This window comes from Podarcis pityusensis (genome assembly GCF_964106645.2).
Source record: "Podarcis pityusensis genome assembly, chromosome: 17".
In the NCBI taxonomy this organism is placed as follows: Eukaryota; Metazoa; Chordata; class Lepidosauria; order Squamata; family Lacertidae; genus Podarcis; species Podarcis pityusensis.
This window is the reverse complement of record NC_138042.1, coordinates 15,710,567-15,732,557: the sequence shown is the minus strand read 5'-3', so window position 1 is coordinate 15,732,557 and position 21,991 is coordinate 15,710,567. Positions and strand designations below refer to the sequence as shown.

General features: G+C 41.8%; 1 protein-coding gene across 3 annotated transcripts in view; it reads left to right on the top strand.

Annotated features, from left to right (window-relative positions):
• CNTLN (centlein) overlaps positions 1-21,991 on the top strand; it is a 169,641-nt gene that overhangs the window by 42,139 nt on the left and 105,511 nt on the right. For all 3 annotated transcript variants that reach the window (XR_013980931.1, XM_080987712.1, XM_080987713.1), the window contains exons 6-8: positions 395-528; positions 7,291-7,453; positions 16,366-16,557. Coding sequence is in view for 2 of the 3 variants with exons in the window: in XM_080987712.1 (XP_080843838.1) it covers positions 395-528; positions 7,291-7,453; positions 16,366-16,557 (489 nt within the window). In the remaining variant the exon portion in view is untranslated. The remainder of the gene's footprint in view (positions 1-394; positions 529-7,290; positions 7,454-16,365; positions 16,558-21,991) is intronic.

Sequence of the window (21,991 nt, the reverse complement as noted above, 5' to 3'; positions counted from 1 at the left end):
ATTGGAGTCACAAAGTTTTCTTGGTAGACAGAACTTAATTCAAAGAGCCAAGCTTCCATGATGTGATGAGGGTTGTTTTACTGCCCACACCATTATTTAATCTAGCTGCAGATACCATTTTAGTTTGCTAAGCTTTTAACGTGAGTTGAAGTCCCACCTCCCTATTGATGTTGAATTGTTTTATCCTGCTGTTGGTTATGGCTGATTTTAGTAACTTGAATTACTTTTTTAAAAAATTCTTTTACGCAGCTTGGAATTTTCTAAATACAGAAAAGCAGGGTGTTGTTTTCTTAAAAGGGGGCAAAAATCCATACTATTTTTGATCCTGTTATAATGATGTGCATCCTTTCATTTCTTGTTTAATTTTGTCTATAGCATAATATATGTTTTCCAGAATTTGGAAGCTGATTTAACAGAGGCAAGTGGGCAAATGGAAACCTTGCACAGCAAATGCAATGATCTGGCATCTCAGCTGGGTGTTAAGCAGACTGAACTAACACAAAAAGATTTGGATGTGGCCAGAACTAGGTATGTATGCAATGTTTTTATAAAGGGCTTGTTCCCATGATAACGAATATGGGGCAGCATCAAATGGTTTGCTTTTTGTAGTATGTTCTGCGCATTATGAAAAAAGTTTAGAATGTCTACTGTTTACGCAGACTATCTCAATGCCTTTTGACTTCTGTTATGGACATTATTTAAAAATTGCACATCTCTAATTAGCACTGGGTCAAAGAGTTCTCAGTCTCTGCTGCAAGTCACAAAACATCAATATGATTAGTAACATAAGCAATTAATTTGAGAGGCTAAATGCCCGAAACTGACAAAAGTTTGAAGCCTAACTTTCACTTTTTAATTAGAGTTAAGTCTGACAGGTCAGCAGGAGTCTGCTGCTAAAGGTTTAAAATGTTGTGATTTTAGCTTTATCTGAGCGTTTCACATATTAAGTTGGATCATGAGGATTAATACTGCATGTATGAAATATGACTGACACGTAAGGCAAGTCTGAACCAAGAAGCACAAGCAGGGCAAACTTACGTTTCGGCTAATACGACTGTTGCTTTGTGGGAGCTTAGATCAGTGTAAATAATTGGAATCTTATGCTGTCCCCAAAGAAATGTCCAAGCACAATTAACAGCAGTAGAAAAATGAGGGAACGTATTAATGATGACAGCCACTCAGAACCCCTAGGAACTGTCTCACAATCACCAATCACAGTGTTGCTGCAGATGATGTCCCATATTAAGTGTGCATAGATTGTGCAGACAGTGGCCATGTTTTGGATGTGAGCTGGCAGTCAACTGCTAGGCAAATTAGTTTGTGCTTGGGCCACACTCCTTTCTACCTCACAGCAGGGGACCAAACCTAAGACAGCTTTGCTGGACACACTTCAGAACCCCTTGAAGCTATCCCACCAATGCAGGAACCTTTTAGGTAGTGCTGGTATGACACATATTGCTGCTGCTCCCTGCTCAAGTTGGCATTATCTGTTCAGGCATAATGCCTGGAAAGAGCTTATGTCATCTCCAAATACTGATGTTCTGAATGACCACTGTGCTTATCAAGCATACATTTAGCTTTCCATAGAAATGCCATGATGCCTCTTCCATTTGCTTCCGCTCTTTACTACAAGTTGCTACAACTCTCATCATCTCTTCACACTGGCTATGGTATCTGGGACTGATTGAAGTTGTAGTTAAACAACACCTTGAGAGTCACAGGTTGGCCACCTTTGTTTTGCAGTTTTATTTTCTCCCATGGCCTTTCTGTACTTTTTCTCTCTGTTCATGAATTTAAACATATATGCGCATGCACACAGAAGATAGATTTCAATTATTTGCATACTACCTTTCATTTCAAATAAATACAAAAACAGTAAAAATGACAACGTTTAACAACAACAACAACAAAAAACCAGTGTGTCTGAAGAAGTGTGCATGCACACAAAAGCTTATACCCAGAAGAAACTTACTTGGTCTCTAAGGTGCTACTGGACAATTTTTTTATATATTCCGACTGCGTCAGACCAACATGGCTACCTACCTGAATAAAAACCCAATAATCAGTGGCCTCCTCCAGAGGGAGATCAACTTGTAAGGGAGGTGCCACACGGTCAAATCCCTTCCCTGCACCCCTGTGAGGTAGACATCTGAAGGCTGTGGTCTGGTTAAGAGGGATGCTTCCACAGTTCACAGCAATCAGACTGGTCATTGTGGGAGAATGAAATTCATTCATTGTGGGAGAATGAAATTCGCTCAAATCACCTGGTTATTTAAGGCTTTATAAGCCTGTACTTAAACCTCAAACTTTGCTCAGTATTTGACAGCCAGTGCAGCTCTTTCAGAACAATTTTACATGCATGCAGTGATGAAGTGGACTCTTGCCCGTGGAAGATTGTGCCACAATAGGTCTTCATTTAACATGTCACAAACCTCCTCCTTGTTTCTGCGGTAACAGTCTTGTCCTCAGGCCGGCATTGGAATGTTTACCCATTAGGGACATCGTGAGACTCAGAAGCAAAACATGCAAAGGTTTGCACTGTTAACACAGCTGCCCCTCTGGAACATTCACACTTTATATTCTAGGCAGTAATGTCCATGGCAATAAGTAGCCTTCCAGGAACTTGTGTGGTGGTGACAGAATGGTCTGTCTTTACAGTGCACAAAGCCAAGAAAAAGATAATGCAATTCAGTATGCAAGTAGAAAGAGGCAAGAAATCTCCTGAGAGTAGTGTTGAAGAAATTAGCATGATATTCATTGTTTATAACCCTATAAGGCTCTTATTCTGTACCTACAAATAAACATACAACTATGACCGTGAAAGATCGACAATACTTGTTGTTAGTATATCAGTAAGACAAATCTACAAAATATCAGCAAGGGTTATCCTGAGGATGATAGATGCCATGGGCATGATGTATGTTCATAATTGCCACATCTAGCATCTGGATTGGAAAGTTGCACTTCAGTTTGAAACCACTAAGATTCATAGGACTTAATATTCAGTTCAGGTGTGAAAACCAATGTTCCTTTGAACTGGGTGCTTGGAATGGTAGCCTAAGTGAACTCTGATATACTTGCTTTGCAAAGAAGCTGCGAAGGATATTGCTTCTCCAATTGTCCAACTTAAAATTCTTTTTATTTCTTGCTGTATCTTTTCATTGTCTGTGGTGCATATCTATTATTGGCTCCCTACAGCCCACAATGTGCAGATTCTGAAATCAGCTTCAGGAATGTATGCTCCTTCCTCTACTGCAAATTAACACTCCACTTCAAGTGCTGGCATTAGCACTGCCCCAGCGTACAGCTAAGTTAACCATGGCTTAATTAACCAGGGTTCTCAAAACCACTTGAAACCCCATTTTCAGTCACCCACATGGATTAGACTGTGCACACCACTTGATGACTAAAGCTTAAGACATTAATCTGTGTTCAGTGATCTTTGGTATTATTCCAATATGTTGCGGGGAGCTTCCTCTGCTAAAATTGTGTTGCGTTGGCTACATCACAAAATGGCAATGCCTACCTTTATTACTTGGCCAGAAAACTAATAGGGGAAGAATGACGTCATTGCTTATAATTACCTCCCCTAGTCTCTGTATTTGCATGATAGGAACTGGGATAAATGTAAATGTATCCCTTTCTTGTTTGTATTATTTTGGCAAAATTACTACTTTATTCAGTCTATACATGTTCAGAAACCTGCAAAATTGAGCTGTGCACCCAGCAGAATTACAGCTGAAGCAGTGAACCACTTACTAGCAACCCTGTCGCTTATGCTCAGGTCCTTTGTTCTGCTTTGTTGTTTAGACATTTACTTGTAGGGCATTAACCTTGAAATTTGCAGATAAATGCTTGGAATTGTGAGCTTTGAGGTCTCTTCCTTTTATAGTCTTTGCGAGGCTCCATTAAAACTGCTAGGTTTTGAAAAGTATCCTGTGATCAACTGCAGCATCCCTGCTGCTTGGCGGCTCTATCTCTTCTTACAATGTAATGACTGTGCTTTCTATGAAAGTTCGCTCGGCAGGAGAAGGCTTTGACTTCAGCAGCTGTGGGAACGAACAGAGCAGCTGCCTGACCTAAAGCTCTTTCATATATATATACACACACATACACACACACACACACACACATACACACCCCATAGAAAAACCTAACTTCGTCCACCAGTCTGGTGCCCTCCATGGCAAATTTCAGAAATGGGGAGAAAGGGCAATAATTCCATTTTAGGTATCAGATCTTACTGACATTGGTATCTGCATCAGGGAAATGGTAATTTAATTAAAGTGCATTGTTGTAGCACCTGAGAGCAGATACTTGCTTTAGAAAGAGCAAATTATAATACATGGGGGTTTTTTGTGAGAAATGATAATAATCATTTTTAAACAGGGAGATCCTTGAAGTAACTCCACAAAGTTAAATTAGGAGAGGGGATATTGAAAACTTGAGATCAGCATAGAGTCCAGTGGGTTTCATCATCCTTAAATCAATAGCTAACGTTAATCTAGCCTCCATCCTATCACTTGCATTTCTTTAGGGGACCCCCAAGGAGACCATAAGCAATACAGAATGGAAACATTCGGAAGTGCAGGGCAGACCACATTATACCAGTGCCAGGAATCTCAGCACATGATATACTTGTAATTGGTGTTTCAAGCAAGCAACCCCTCACTGTTGGGGAAGTTATAACTGGCATAACACATCCAGTTTGTGCACAAGATAGTTTCACCGTGCAAGTTGGGCTATGAATATACCGTAATCCAGAGCGGACTGCACACAGGCACATTTTTGCTGTGTTGCTTTCACATCCGCTAGCACCATGGAACTTCCCAGCTAAGTTTGAAACACCCCAAAGTTTAAATACAAGTTTGAAGAATTAGTTATGTAAAAGAAAGACTATTGTGGCACTTTAAATACTATACTAACAGGCTAATCGTGGCATAAGTTTTCATAGCACAAAGTGCTCTTTTCTGGTATTTATAGACCTTCCTATTTGTAGGTTTACAAGACAGCCTACAATAAAGTTTAATTAAAAATTCATCCAGTAAAATTGAACAGATTAAAAATGTGTTGTAAAGATAAATTCCCTAAAAAACTAGCAGTCAGTTATAAGGCATTGGAAAATAAAAAAGACCTTTCTCTGTTTCTGAAATGATATCCTGAAGTTAGCCTCCCTGGGAAAGCTGTTCCACAGCAAGGGTGAAAAGAGCCATCCCAAATAGTCAATATAGAATTGTCGCAGGCAGTTTCTCTTGTATTTCATGGTAATGCAGCCCTACTTTTGCAAGGTACTCAAGAGGGTTGTGGTTGTGCAGCTTCAGATGTACTTGGACGAAGAAACAGGTTATCTTCACCCATTTTGGTTTTCGTACCAAGACAGCTTTGGTTAATCTGGTTGATCACCTGCTTTGTGAGAGATGGGGGAGTTCAAGTATGTTGGCCTTGCGGCTTTTGATACAATCACCCCCCTTCCCCCCCATCCAGTGGTTGGGGTCACAGGGTTAAGGTGTTTTTGCTGCTACGTACAGGGCCACTTCCAGAGAATAGCATTGGATTACTTCTGCTTGGCCCTCGTGGCAGTTACGCTGTGGAGTCCCACAGGTTTCCTCCTTGTCCCCAGTACCATGTAACATCTAGATATAGAGCTGGGTGAGGTTGCCAGGGAGACTGAGAATCTGCACCACCAATACACTGATTACTCCCAATTCTGTATCTGCATACCATACATACCATACATACCCGGTACTGGAAGGCATTGACGAGCTGGAAGAGGGCCAGAAAACTGAAACTGCATCCTGACAAAATGGCGGCACTGTTGGTGGGCAGTTCTCATGTCTGAGAATTGGATGTTTGGGCTTTTCTGGAGGGACTTGTAAAGGAGCAAGAATGCTCCTAAACCCAATAATTTCACTAGAGACCCAGGTTTGTTTAGCAGCTGTGGTCATTCCTGGATTGAGATTCCCTGGTGGCAGTTTTGCTTGCTCCAAGATCTCCCATTTGGATCACTGTAATGCACTCCATATGGGTTACCCTTGAAGGCAGTCTAGAAACTGTAACTGGTGCATAACATTGCCACACAGGTTTTAACAGTTGCACTAGTAGGGAGTCATAATTTCCACTGGCTGCCTTTATGCTACTGAGCATCTAGCATATGTTTCCATTCTTCCAGTAGTAAAAGGCATTATTTTGTCAACTATCTGTTAGCATATTAATTCTCTTGAGTCTTCTGTTTGTTCTGTTACATAATTCATGTCCCTGTCATCTGAATTTCTTTCTTCCTTTGGGTTTAAATGGACGCATAACAATGTTTCTGTCTGTTTGTTTCTGTAAACAGCATGCCATTGTAATGGCATTAAGTACCTGATTCATACGGTAAATCTACACAAAATGTTCCTCTGTAATAAAGAGAAGCTAAGATTTTAAAATTTTAAAATCTTAAGATCCTAAATAGATACAAAGAATACTGAAAATAAAAAGCAAGATCAAAATATATAAATCAAACTGAACCACTGTTTTTAGCTGTGCTTTTAATAATCACATATCTGCTCTCATAGGAAATTCTGAATTGCTCATCATTTTTGCTATATAGTAGAATGGAAAATCAGAAATTCAAAAGCTAAGCCTTCTTTGAGTGGTATTCAACAAAGTTTTACAGAGAATAGACCTGTTAATATTATTCAGTCTAGCATGGTCATGTTTATTGATTTCAGACAAGAAGAAATGTTTGCACTGGCAGAGTGATCTGCTTAACACAACGTTGAATTCTACCCCCTGTCTTTGGCCTGATATAAGATGGGTCTTTCAAACTCCTTAAACATCACAAGAAGTTTCACAACACCTCTTTGGACTAGTTCTTACTGTCCCCTTGTTATGTGTTCTGTTACATAAACTCCTTAGTAGGACCTTTTCACTGCAAGCATATTTTATCAGGAATCAAAAAAGGTATGAATAAAAACAGTGAAAGTCACCTGCATGTATCCCTTCTTATGTTTTTGCTTTAAAAAGTATATTGAATAATGAAAGGAGAACTGCAAGTGTTTCTGTGAGAACTTGTTGAAGACCATTTATTTTACCATTCATATTGTTGAAACGAATTAAAATGAAAACTGACATTACAGTTTATATTTCTTTTCTTTTTAGTTTATCACTCTTTCTTATCACTCAATGAATCTGAAACTATAGATGAGAGTGGAAGATTTTCACATAAAAACAGCTAACATAACTGTTTAATTGAGATGATTGCAATATTTCTTTTGCTCAAGTTTCTTGTTTCTTGCTTGCTTTGCACAGGAAGGAGTTGCAGGAGCTGCAGAATCTCTACAAACAAAACACTGAACATGCAGCACAGCAGGCAGAGCTGATCCAGCAGCTTCAGGCTCTCAATATGGATACACAAAAAGTACTGAGAACTCAGGAAGATGCTCACACAGCTGAAACAATATCATATCAAAAAGTATGTAGGCGCTCCGAAAGTGCGTTTCCTTCTTTACAAGGGCAAAGCTTTGCAAAAGTGTCACCTTCACTATAAGTGCAATATGTGGTTGGACTTGTGTGAGTAGTCATTGAAGGTCAGTGGCAAATAGCTTGTTCCATCACTGCCCTTGGCCTCATCACTACCACACTGTTATTGACATCTTTCTCTTTGCAGCTGAGGAAGGGAGGACATATAATTCGACACTCCTGTTTCCAGATGGGGAAAATATAGCACAATCAGTGTGCACCAGTTTGCTGTGTTTCTTTTTCTTATTTTATCTGTTTATTTTAATTAACAAAATGTATATAAGAAGAGAATAATAATAATAATAATAATAAATAATAATAAATTTTATTTATATCCCGCCCTCCCCAGCCGAAGCCGGGCTCAGGGCCGCTAACAACAATAAAACAGTACAAAAGTACAGCATAAACAACACTCTAAAATCATTCATTATAAAATTAATTAATTCAGGCCACTGGCAACCATTGGGCCAGAGCTCCGCGAAGATTGCCGAGGGAGGGAGTCAGGCTGTGCCCTGGCCAAAGGCCTGGTGGAACAGCTCTGTCTTGCAGGCCCTGCGGAAAGATGTCAAGTCCCGCAGGGCCCTGGTCTCTTGTGACAGAGTGTTCCACCAGATCGGAGCCACAGCCGAAAAAGCCCTGGCTCTAGTTGAGGCCAGCCTATCTTCTCTGTTGCCTGGGACCTTCAAGATGTTCTTATTTGAAGACCGTAAGTTTCTCTGTGGGGCATACCAGGAGAGGCGGTCCCGTAGGTACGAGGGTCCTAGGCCGTATAGGGCTTTAAAGGTTAAAACCAGCACCTTAAACCTGATCCTGTACTCCACCGGGAGCCAGTGCAGCTGGTATAGCACCGGGTGAATGTGATCTCGCAGCGAAGACCTCGTAAGGAGTCTCGCTGCAGCATTCTGCACCCGCTGGAGTTTCTGGGTCAGTCTCAAGGGCAGCCCCACGTAGAGCGAGTTACAATAATCCAGTCTGGAGGTGACCGTCGCGTGGATCACAGTGGCTAGGTCAGGGCGAGAGAGGTAAGGAGCCAACTGCTTAGTTTGGCGGAGATGGAAAAATGCCGCCTTTGTTATAGCTGCAATCTGCGCCTCCATGGAAAGGGAGGTGTCGAAGATTACACCCAAACTCTTAACGGACGGTGCTGGCACTAATTGCGCCCCCGCAAGAGATGGGAGTTGCCCCCTCAATCCCGTATCGCCCCATCCCAGCCACAGGACCTCTGTCTTCGAAGGATTTAGCTTCAACCGGCTCCCACGTAACCATCCAGCCACAGCTTCCAAACATCTGGTCAGTGTGTCTGGGGCCGAGTCAGGATGGCCATCCATCAACAGATAGAGTTGGGTGTCATTGGCATACTGATGGCAACCCAGCCCAAAACACCGAACAAGCTGGGCGAGGGGGCGCATAAAGATGTTGAAAAGCATTGGGGAGAGTATCGCACCCTGAGGTACTCCACACACCAAGGAGTGGCGCGATGACAATTCCCCCCCAAGCGCCACCCTCTGTCCCCGACCAGAGAGAAACGAGCGCAGCCATTGAAGGACTGTGCCCTGGATCCCCACGTCGGCAAGGTGGTGGTCCAGAGGTTCGTGATCGACCATGTCGAAAGCTGCTGACAGGTCTAGAAGAATCAGCAGCCCCGACCCGCCTCGATCCAGCTGTCTACGAAGATCATCTGTTAGGGCAACCAGAGCCGTCTCGGTCCCATGACCAGCGTGGAAGCCGGACTGGAATGGATCCAGAGCCGATGTTTCATCCAGAAACCCACCAAGCTGTTCAGCAACCGCTCTCTCAATCACCTTACCCAGGAATGGAAGATTCGAAACCGGGCGGTAATTGGATAGATCTAAAGGATCTAATGATGTTTTCTTTAAGAGCGGGCGCACCACTGCCTCCTTCAGTTCCCCTGGGAATGTCCCCGTGCCAAGGGACAAATTGATGATATCCCCCAGGAGGGCCCGCACCTCATCTGGACACGCTCTAATCAGCCAAGACGGGCACGGGTCGAGAGGACAGGTGGTGGGCTTTCCAGCTCGGAGGAGTCTGTCCACATCGGCTGGGGATATCTGGTCGAAGTGGTCCAATACTGGACCCGAGGACAGTCGAGGGGCCTCCAGTTCCTTTATTGTATCCAAATTGGCAGGGAGGTCATGGCGGAGCAACAAGACCTTCTCCGCAAAAAAGCTCGCAAATGCCTCGCAGCTGTGTGTCAAATTGTTATTTAAATTTGGCTGTCCCTCAAGGGACGTTAAAGACCTGATTATACTAAATAATTGCGCTGGGCGAGAGCTAGCGGATGCATTGGAGGCCGAGAAGTATGACTTCTTTGCAGCCTTCACTGCCATCTCGTAGGTTTTCATAAAAGCCCTATAAGATGTTCTTGAGGCTCCGTCACGGCCATACTCGCTCTAGCCGTCTGAGGTCCCGCTTCATTTTCCAGAGCTCCTCGGTAAACCAGGGAGCCCGGTTTCTGCGGGGTCGCAGAGGGCGCTTAGGTGCGATCTCATCGATGGCTGCCAGGAGCTGGGTATTCCAGCCCTCAACAAGCTCAGTCAATGAGTCGCCAGGGGGAGCAAGGTCCCGCAAGGCTTGGCGGAATCTATCAGGGTCCATCAGCCTCTGCGGGCGAGCCCAAATTGGCTCGCCACCTAAGCAGGGTGGGGGTGGAAAGTCAATCCTGGCTTTCAGAGCGTAGTGATCAGACCATGGCACCTTCATCGAAGGAGACATGATCACATCTATATCTACGCCAAAGATCAAATCCAGCGTGTGGCCTGCTTGATGTGTGGGGCCAGAAACAAACTGGGAGAGCCCTAGTGTCGCCATGGAAGACACCAGGTCCAGAGCCTGTGAGGAGGGAGTGGCATCAGCATGGATGTTAAAGTCCCCCAATACCAATAGGTTAGGGAACTCCAAGGCCCAGCCGGCCACTGCCCCCAATAGGCCTGACAGGGTGGCTGCTGGTGCGCTAGGTGGCCGGTACACCAGCCAGACAGCCAAGCTCTCCTCAGAGCCCCACACTAGGCCAACACATTCAATGCCGGGGATCGATGGCAATGGTAGAGCCCTGAAAGGACAATCTTCCCGGATTAATAATGCCACCCCTCCCCCCCCGGCCCACAGTCCGCGACTGGTGGAGGACGGAGAAACCCAGGGGCGCTATCTCTCATAAGGTAACTGTTGCCCCTTCGCGCACCCAGGTCTCCGTCACACAAGCCAGGTTGACCCCCTGCGAGATAAAGAAATCTCGCAGGGTGGCGGTTTTATTGCCTATAGACCTGGCATTGCACAGCACCAGTGACGGAGGTGAGTAATCCTTGCTCACCCTACCCTCGTCCCTCGGGATGGGGCGCAGATTGGAAGGGGTACGAGCATATCCATATCTCGATCCCCTTCGCCTATAACATCTGCCCCCACCACCATACCTCCCTCGCCCTTCCACGGTAGCAATCCCAGGCCTCATAGTAGCCTCCATTGATGGCAATTAATGTTATTCTTTCGCAGCCTAAAACAATAAAAACAGAAAACAAAAACAACCCAGAAAACAATAAAACAATACAAATAAAAACTGCAAAAATTACAAATTCATCAAAATCTAACAAATTCCCAAGTTTGGATTTGATATCCCGCCTTTCACTCCCTTTAAGGAGTCTCAAAGCGGCTAACATTCTCCTTTCCTTTCCTCCCCCACAACAAACACTCTGTGAGGTGAGTGGGGCTGAGAGTCTTCAAAGAAGTGTGACTAGCCCAAGGTCACCCAGCAGCTGCATGTGGAGGAGCGGAGACGCGAACCCGGTTCCCCAGATTACGAGACTACCGCTCTTAACCACTACACCACACTGGCTCTCACTTACACTATATACCACTTACACTATATACCACTTACACTATAGAATCATAGAGTTGGGAGGGACCCAAGAGTCATCTAGTCCAACCCCCTACAATGCAGGAATCTCAGCTAAAGCATCCATGACAGATGGCCATCCAACCTCTGCTTAAAAACTTCCAGGGGAGGACAGCCCACCACCTCTCATGGGAGTCTGTTCCACTGCTGTACAGCTCTTACTCTCAGAACGTTTTTTCTGAATACTTAGTTGGAATATCCTTTCTTGTAACTTGAAGCCATTGGTTTGAGTCCTGCCCTCCAGAGAAGGAGAAAACAAACATGCTCCTTCCTCCATGTGACAGCCCTTGAGATATTTGAAGATGGCTCTCATATCTCCTCTCAGTCTCTTCTTTTCCAGGCTAAACATACCCGGCTCCTTCAAGCGCTCCTCCTAAGGCTTAGTTTCCAGGCCCTTCATTATCTTGGTTGCCCTCCTCTGCACACATTCCAGCTTGTCAACATCCTTCTTAAATTGTGGTGCCCAGAATTGGACACAGTATTCTAGTTGTGGTCTGATCAACATAGAACATAGATTTATAAAAGACAATCTAAAATATTCATTAACAAAACAAATAAAACGAACATGTAGAACAACTTACATTAAAAAACCCTAGAATTTTCAAAGCAGTTATACTTAATAAAATTGTGTGTTTAGAATTGCACACCAAAATTACATGTTTGGGTGGGCTTGCTGTGTGTGGGGGTGGGGGGGAGGTTTTTGTAGGCATTGAAAACAATATTGTGAAGGCACATGGTTAATACTAATGGGAAGGGAGTTCCAAGGATTGGGTGCTACCACACTAAAAGGTTCCGTTTCCTGCAGAATGAACACTATGTGGCACTTCATTACATACAAGAAACAGTGTAAAACTGATTAAAATTAAAATTAGGAACAGAGACAGCAGGTTAGAAGCCAATGAAGGTTTACAAAAACGTAAATATGTCAGCAGCCTGAAAAGTAAAATACCTGTCAAAATCAGCAGTCTTCATATGCAAGGTTATAATCATGCCTCCCCAATGGTATTATTATTTCTTTTGATCTGGATGCTGTACTTCTGTTGATGCAGCTTAGAATTGCATTAGCTTTTTTTTTTTCCTCTGGTACATCAACACTGTTCATATTGTGGTCTACTAAGACCCCTAGATCCTTTTCACATGTCCTGCCTCCAAGCCAGGTGTCCTCCAGCCTATATTTGTGGCACTGATTATTCCTGCCTAACTGTCTTCATTTACAGTTGTCCTTATTGAAATTCATTTTGTTAGTTTTGGCCCAGTTCTCCAATCCGTCAAGGGCATCTTGAATCCTGATTATATCTTCTGTGGTATTACCTATCCCTCCCAGTTTAGTGTAAAAAATAATAATAATGACTAGCATCTGCTCTATTCCTTCATCCAAGTAATTTATAAAGATGTTGAACAACACTGGGCCAAGGCCAGAACCCTGTGGTACTTCTTACTTTTTTCCTGGATGACGAGGAACCATTGGTGAGCACTCTTTGGGTTTGGTCAGTCACCAGCTACAAATCCACTAATAGTAATATCGTCTAGCCCATATTTTATCACCATCTCTGCAAGACTGTCATGGGGGACTTTGTTGAAAGCCTTACTGAAATCAAGATACGTTACATCCACTGCATTCCCCTGTCAGCCAAGCTGGTAACTCTATCAAAAAAATAAGATTTGCCTGACATGACCTGTTTTTGAGAAACTCTTGCAGGCTCTTAGTTATCACAGCATCCTTCTCTAAGTGCTTACAGACCGATTGTTTAATTATCTGTTTCTATCCTTATAAAATCTGTTCTCTTGATCCACTTGGAAAGTCAAGCCTGTTTTTGTTCTCCCTCTTTCTCTACGCTTCGGACAAACAAGTGTGATGTCCTTTCAAGCTAATGATGTGACCATGGATTTATATTTGGAGAGCTGGTCAAGTTCATTTCGGGTTTATCAAGCTCATTTGAGCAAGCTTTGAAAAACAACACTTGATTGAGTACATCGAAGACACTTTGTTTATCTGTGTTGCTGGTCCCAATTTCTGTAGATAGAGGAAACACAGATGTGGTTTAGGATTTAAACTTAGTTTCCTGTTTGGGAGCAAACAATGTTACTTTTGGACCATTGGGAAAGCTTTCCTTTATGAGATTTTCAATCAGACCAATTAATAAATAGCTAGGCAGCCAAGACCTCGCTGAAGGGAAGTGCTGCATTTTGAAACAAAACTTTTAAACTGTAAATTTCAGAGTGTGCTGATAAGGTAGTCTGGAGACCGAGAAACTCTTGTTGTCTTATTATCCTTAGTATTGATTTAAGACTCACCACCTTGAGTCTTAGGTGAGGATAAATCTATTGAGTCTCATTAAAACCAGCATGCTACTGGAGCACTTGGTGTGTCTGGGACCAGTGAAATAGTTGGTATACATTTTTAGAAAATAATTCCTTTTCTTGAGAAGAAGAGCTATAAATACAGTATAAAATAGATGTCAATGAGTTTCCATAAACCCACTAACCTAAAATATTTGGACTGAGGGGAAGTAGTGTTGTGTAGCCCATCTTGATATTAGTGTGGAACTGAATGCCTACATCCAGTTTTTCTAACTTGGGATCATTGGTTAGACTGTGTTCTACAAAAACGCCTGAGAGTTTGGAGATGTTTTCCATTGTAGTTATGTCTGGATATGTATTTATAAGCCTCTCAAGATGTTATATCTAAGAGCATGATGCAAGCGTGAATGGGCTCATGTGATTAATCTGGTGCAAGACTGTCCAAATTTAAAATATAGGTGGAGGATTAATAATCATACTATGCATTTATGTCATGTGTTTCAAGAATTCAAGATTACCAAAAATGTCTGAACGCATAAAAACCTTTAGACTGAATATTTCCTATATTTAAAAAAACAAAAAATAAATCCTGGATATATAAATACTAACACATCATAGAAAAGGTTCGGGTAACTAGAGCCTCTCTTTTTGACATGTAAGGTTTGTTGGTTCATATGTGTCTGTTCATTCAGGATTTTTTTTTATGTTGGGCATATGGGAATGTTCAAACATTCAGTTGCTTACTCACAGCCTGATTACAGCCTATTACTGTATTGTTCAGAAGCAGGGAAGGGCTTCACCCTTGGTGTCTCTAGGTCAGGGTGGGAATGCCTCCCATCTGAACCCTGGGGACCTGCCGCCAGTTAGGGTAGACGATACAAAGGAAGATGGATCAATCATTTGACATGGTATACGGCAGCTTTCTGTGTCTGTGTATATCACATGATATTACCAATCATTTGCCTTCACTCCTGAAGCTGCAATCCCATACATACACAACTGGGATTACGGTATGTGCCATTGAACTTATTGGGACTTACATCTGAGTAGGCATATATGCAGAATTGTGCAGCAAGTTTGTCAGAGCAGCTTTATTTATTTCAATTTATACCCTATCTTCTTTTGTTCAAGGCAGCTTGCAGTAGCTTTTAAGCCATGGGATCAAGTGTGACCTAATAAACTTGGTCTGCCTGTGCAAATTCCGTTATTTCCTAAATGATATGCCCGTGAGTCACATGACCTGAGGTTCTGGGCATATTGGCTATCTGACCACTAACAGAGGTCATTGATCTTGCTATAAGGGACGATATATCATAGGACGTACATGCTGATAGGCTCAATGCCATTTGGAAACGTAGAAGACTTTTCCTCTGTGAATTTGCCTATAGAGTGGCTGACAAGTCCTTATCTAGTTCTTCCAGCCAGCACACTAATGCAAGGGAGACAGTTGTCTTGGAATACTGCACTTTTGATTTGTTAGGGGAATATAAAGTCTGTTATCTGGTTTCAGCCATTTGGAGGATGAAAACTTGTTGGGCCTTTTGCAAATGTAGACATTTGCATTGCTGGGTGGCTGCAGCTTTTATTTTGTTTTGTTTTGTTTTGTTTTGTTTTGTTCTCTTTAATATTTTTATCCAGACAAGTTAGATGGCTTAGAGAAACCTGATCATCTTCACTGCTATGTAAATAACAGTAAGCTACTGTGGTGCAGGAAAGAACTTGGAAATGGTATTCTGTTATACAGTAGCTTCAATTAACAGAGAACTGTATTTATTTATTTTTTTGCCGAATATTAAATAGAAACTAGAAAAAATCATTTGTATGCACAAGCCCTACCCATCCATTTTCTATAACCCGTGACATGTGAAACTGTAACCATCAAGCTAAAGCTGAGTTCATGTTCTTAGGACCAAAATAGTCCTGGCAGGCAAAAAATGTTTGTTGCATTTGTCTTGTTGCTGTGTCTGTTCCATTCATGAATAAAGTAGATGTGGTCTAATTTCTGTAGGAGATATTTGCAGAGACAAGTTCCTTTTCTGTCCCTTTCCCTCTCCCTTCCGCCCCTGCATTCTAGGAATCTCCGGCTCTTTTCTCCCAGGGCAGTTCTGATACTGGAAGTGTGCCAGAGCACGGCAAGATTAAGTTCAGGTGGATTCAGGTCCTTTCACATGCTGTCACCTTTCGTTATAAAAACTAGACCCACCCAATTTATATGTCAATGTGATAGAAATGGTTGCTTCTGTCATGTTTTGTTTGGCCTATAGCCTTCATTTAGTAGTGTAGAATTTAGATTTCTGGGATAATATTGTTGCGAGCTGTTACATCTAAGATAGTTTTATGCAGAATAGCTTCTGTAGATTTACTTAGTGTAAAATATAGGTAAGTACGCTATAGGTAGTACACTACAGTTCCAGTGTCAAGCATTTTCTTTCTATGTGTTGATGAAAGGCATTGGAACTATGTCTCAAACGAAATCTGGTAGATTGGGATCAGCATTTACAATGGTTGAAAATGGTTTTAATTATACTGGTTCTCTGAATTTTGTTGCTAGATTTCACACTCTATTAGTTGCATATTTATGAACATGTGCTCTTGTTCATAATGACACTTTTTCTTAAATCTTAATTTTTTCTTAAATTTCTTAAATCTTAAAATAGCTTTACAATGAATTGACCATATGTTTTGAGAAACTCAAAGCAAGTGAGTTGGAGCTCCGGCAAAGTCAAGCTTCTCTCCAGAACCAACTACTTGAAAAAGAACGACATATCAGTCAGCTGGAAGAGCAACTTCAACAGGCTCTCAGCTCTCTGTTTTCAAAACCTGAAAGTCCTTCAAAACAGAGAAAAGAGGTGAGAGAAAAATTGTTGGCAAATAGTATTTTTAATTATCCCACTGTCCAAGTGAACAACCTGGTAGATATAACACCATGCACCCATGAAACAATCAAGCATCAACTAAGTTAAGTTTTTCTGCAGCACTTGCGTTGTTGTTGTTGTTCACACAAAAAATGAGAACACAAAATACATAATGAAACAAAAACAAACCAATAACCTCCCTCCCACAAACACATTTAAAAGGCCATAAAATGTTTGATCAGCCCAATGCCTGGTTATAGAGAAATGTTTTTGCTTGGCACCTAAAGATATGTAAGGAAGGTGCCAGGTGAGCATCCCTGGGGAGAGCATTCCACAAAAGGGAGCCACCACAAAAGAGGCCTGTTCTCACGTTACCACCCTCTGGACCTCTCATGGAGGGGGCACACGAAGATGGGTCTCAGGTGATGATTGCAGGGTCTGAGTCACTTCATATGGGGAAAGGCGGTCCTTGAGGTATTGTAGTTCTGAGACATTTAAGGCTTCATGTGTCAAAACCAGCACTTTGAATTGGGACTGGAAATTAATTGGTAGCAAGTGCAGTTGGGCCAGGATCAGTGTAATATACTCTAACTGTCTTGCCCCAGTGAGTAACCTGGTCGTCGAATCCTGTACCAGCTGAAGTTTCTGAACTGCCTTCGGAGGCAGCTCGACATATAACATGTTGCAGTAATCTAACCTAGAGGTTACCAGAGCATAGATGACAGAAGTTAGGCTATCTCTGTCCAGAATGGGGAATAGCTTGGCCACCAGCTGAGTCTCAAGGGACAGCAAAGGATCCAGGGGTACCCCCAAGTTATGTACCCACTCCTTCAGAGGAAGTGTAACCTCATCAAGAGCAGGCAACCTCCCCTCTGGAGAACCACCCACTAACAGTGCCTTGGTTTTATCCGGATTGAGCTTCAGCTTGTTGGCTCTCATCCAATCCATTACCAAGGTTGCACAGCTGCATAGTTCATACATAGTTCATATAGGTCAAAGAGTTCCACATTCCAATGGAAGACCAACTTTTAAAATCCTGCGGGTGTAACGTTTGGTCAGTTAATACCACCAACTGGTTGATTACGCACTCTTCAGTCCGTTGAAGTGTTCTTCCAATTAATGGGGTAGCAGGCTTTTTAAAAATTTGAATGCAAATCAAGAAGAATGGACACTGTTGTTGGAGAGGCATTTCACTTATTTTCTCATAAAGAAGGGAATGCCTTTTCTAAGACAGGACATTCCACCTGCTGGTGCTCTGTGATGGGGCAGAACTAGGCATGACCGGCATTTTGCTGTGAAGACAAACAGCAGTTTTCCAGGCTTAATATTGTTCTCACCAGGGATAACATACCTGTAGCTTTCTAAGTGCTGCTGGATTCCATCTCCCACCAGCTCCAGTCAGCATGGTCAGTGATGATGGAAGTTGCAGTCTTAACAGCATTGGGTGGTGGTGGTCCAGGGTTTCCATTCCTTACACCATCCTCTCCCTGGTCCAATTTCCTGACATTCCCCCCGCTTGAGTTGACCCATGCTTAGCAGCGCTGGTCACAAAATGCGAACAAACTTGCTGTTTCTCCTGAAATAATCTTGAAATCCTGGATCAATGGGCATATTCTTGCATTTTTTTTTTTAAGGTTATTATGGGAATTTAATGTAAAAAACAAAAAATGCCTTTCCCTTCTTCAAAGTGGTCAGTTCTTCAGGTGAAATTGTGTGCCTTTTTTAATCAATTGTTTTAAACCCATAAGATTAATCAACTATGATTCTTGCCCCCCGTCCTTCCTATTTCAACCCCATCCCTTTGGAAAAAACCTAAATATTGAAATTTACTCAGCGGTTTGTGAACACATGGAATGAGTATTATTTATGTATTTATTTCCTTTGAGAAATGCAAATGATAATCCTGCTGATTCAAATAATAGTACTTAGGATAATGTTCTTGAGTAATCCATACACATTTTATCTTCTGCATAAGCACCCCTGTAGTAACCTGTATGTGTGTGTGTGAGAGAGAGAGAAAGAAAGAGTTATCATTTTAAACTTTCATTACAGTAATTTCATTCACGTCGCTAGCAAAATATTTGCAGAGACAGTATTCAGCTAAATGTGCTGTATACAAGGCTGATATTAAGCATTTCTGACCTTTGCCTCTTATTTGTGGTTTCAGCCATGTGATGTTTAGAACCGTTTTATTTGAATTTAGTAGCTTCCCAACCCTGCAACGTGGTATGTTTGCCTAGGTGGAATGCATAGACAGTTCTCTATTGCAAGGTGAGGAACATCCCATGTTCAAATAAATGTGGAGGGTCTGTGCAGTAACCATTTTTTGTTAATGGTAACAGGGCTGCTGGGAGCAGTGCATCAGCAACATTATTGTATGTAGAAAGGTGCACAATAGGAAACATAGTTTGAAAAGGTTGCAAGTGTTGGGTTTTACCATCTCTAGGAGCGGTTTAGCATGCAAGCCCCACCCCTTCCCTTTTGATTGAGTTCTGTTATCCAGTAAGAAGTTTCAAGCCAGTAGCAAAGTGCCGTATCTGAAGTTTCTGTCTTCAGGACTTGTTGGTGAAGCTTAAATGTTTATATGCTTAATAAGCCAGCAAAGCGAATATCCATTTCCCACTCAAAGCAAAGGCAAGCAGTAAGAATGGGAAAGTGCAGGGCTTTATTATGGAAACAGCAACTCAACTTTAACTACTCTATAGTGGCAGTGTTCATGCCGCTATAATAAAACTTAAGAACGTTTTAGTAATTTTTTCCCCTACAATTATTCAAAATTACATTACCCTTACTGAAAACTGAATGGCTTTTAGTGGATTAATTAAACTGTAGCTGGTTTGCCATCTGGGTGCAGCTTGTTTAGCTGCTTTTCACAGAAAGATTTTTCACGGAATAAAGAGCATTTTTGTTGTTAGAAAGCAGCTGCTAGAGAATACTCTTTAAAATAAAAATGATGTGTGCCCTAATAATTTATGTTGCTCTATATTAAAAATAATGTTGTGGAAAAAGAACTTTTTTAACATCTTATTTTTTTGTCAGTGTTGCTTTGTTGAAGTCATGGAGCCTCTTACAAATCAGCTTTTATAAATATATTCACTTTTTTCCCCATTTGGGTTGCTCATGATATTGTGCTAAGAGTTCAGGGTTTAGGCTAGATGCAGAAGAGGAACTAAAAAGGAAGAGAGAATTAAGTAGATCTGATTTTATGGCTCAAGTGGTTTCATTAAATTAGAGTGCTGTGTGCTCCCGTTCATTAATGAACTTTTGCCATATGCTTTAACTGTTCTGGTCAATAGCTGATAAAGAGAAGCTTGTGTTAAAAAACAAATCTGGATAAAAATATCCCTGTGATGGGCTTTTATCAAAGGAGTTGCTTTGAATTCAGTAACTACTACTGAGGCAATATGGCTCACAATTTGCGACCCAAAGGTAGTCATACATTATTGGAATAGAGCCTACTGCGCTTCACATTACACAGATGTGAAGACCTGATTATAGCTGCTTCATAATTAACAGTGATCCGATTTGTTTTGTGGCATAAATGGTGCATGTGTAGAACATTAGCCATGGCACTCTCATTCAAATTCAACTCGAGGGCTCAGCGGCAGGCGGGTCACGAGCTTCAGGGAGTAGCAGCACAAGCTCCTCCATATGTTCTTGCGGCATCTTACTATGGCTATGAGTGCAAGATAAGTTCCCCAAAGAACCTAATCGTGTTCTGTAATTACAGTGCGGCTTTCTGCTGGCTAGAAATGAGGGAGAAGCTAAAACCCTCATCAGATAATTTGTAAATTACTTTACATGGCGGATGCCTAACTCAGTTGGTTTTCAACTGCTGAAATTATAAATAATTGTAACAGATGTGGCAATATGGCTGGCCTCCAATAAATGAGGCCCTTGATAATTTGGCCGACCCTTTGACAGGCCAATTTAATAAAATGTGAACAAAATCTTCTTGCTAATAATTTATCATCCCTTTTCCCAATAGAATAAATTTAATTACCCTAGCAGTTAACAAGGTCACACCCAGATGCCAAACTCAGCTACAGTTTTGATAATGCAATCAGGAATTGAGAGGTGATGACAGCGTTGTTGTTTTTTTCATTACCTGGCTTCACATAAACACAGGTGGCGTAGCTTTCTTGTCAGTTTTTAATAATTACAGGCTATTATGGAATGCATAGTTAGCAGATTGAAAACCACACTTTGGTGAATTTGTTTGAGTATGATTGAGATTCTAATGTATAGAGATGATAATATATAACAAGTGTCGCTCCTGGTTTACTCCGTTATTGTGCACGATTTGATTTCTACTGTGACAGAAGTGTAACCATTTTGCAAACTTTGGTGTAGCTGGCTTATAAGGCTGTGTTTGTTAGCAACAGTAAGACAGAAGAACCAAACAACACCTTTTCTTTCCTAATCAAACTAACTCTGCCTTCCCAAGCTAATATACAACTGTATCACACAATTGCATGCTTGTAACCCCAGAGGAAACCTTAAGGTCATCAGGTCCGACTCTGCATATGAGGCAAGATGCTCCATACACAAGCGTTACTATATTGGATTAGAAAACACAATCTAGGTGTCAGTGTGCTGAATGCAGAAAGAGCATGCAAAATATACTTAAAATGGCGTGGAAAGGTGTTTCATTGGAGTCTCTGTAAAGTACTGACTGCATTCAACAAAATTGTTTGAAAGTCTTCTCTAGCACTGATAATATGGTCAGCAATATGTAGAACAGTTTAGCATGAAATTAATGCTGCAGTTTTGATTTCAGTGAGGCATTGGAAAGGACTTAGAATGATAGTCACAGACAAAAGTCCAGATGGCACCCCACACATTAACATGGGGCTTTAAGCTACAACAGGAGAAAGGTGTCCAAGTATTGCCGAACTGTCTGGCATGTGGACTCTGGATTATGTCCATATGCAACAATCATACAGAATTCATTATGAAGTTAGAGCTCTGTGAGTCGTCCCCCGCCCCTGCTTTCTTTCTGCATTGGGCATTCTTCATCGTGGACATCGAAGATTCCAAGATGTAGATGAAAACTGGCTAAGCTCATCACATCCTGATGTCTTTAGGCTCAATAAGGCTCAGCCCTGTTGTGTTATGGAATTTTCTCATGGTCTATAAAGTTGTGTTGCTGTGGTTTCCCTGATGAGTGCCCCATTTCTCTGAAAATTCTGTATTGCCTTCTATCCTTGTTGCCTTGTTTTCACTCCACAGTACCAATCATGGTGGAGTGCACCTTGAAAATTCAGCCTCCCCTAAATTCAGTGTTCATTTAAAGGTGAACATACCTAGTTGTACCTTCTGGAACAACAAGTAGACTGAAGCTAGCCATCCTTTGACATTTGCATTTTCCCCTGAATTTCACAACGCAATTATCCAACCTAGTAATAATGTGTACAGAAATGCATAG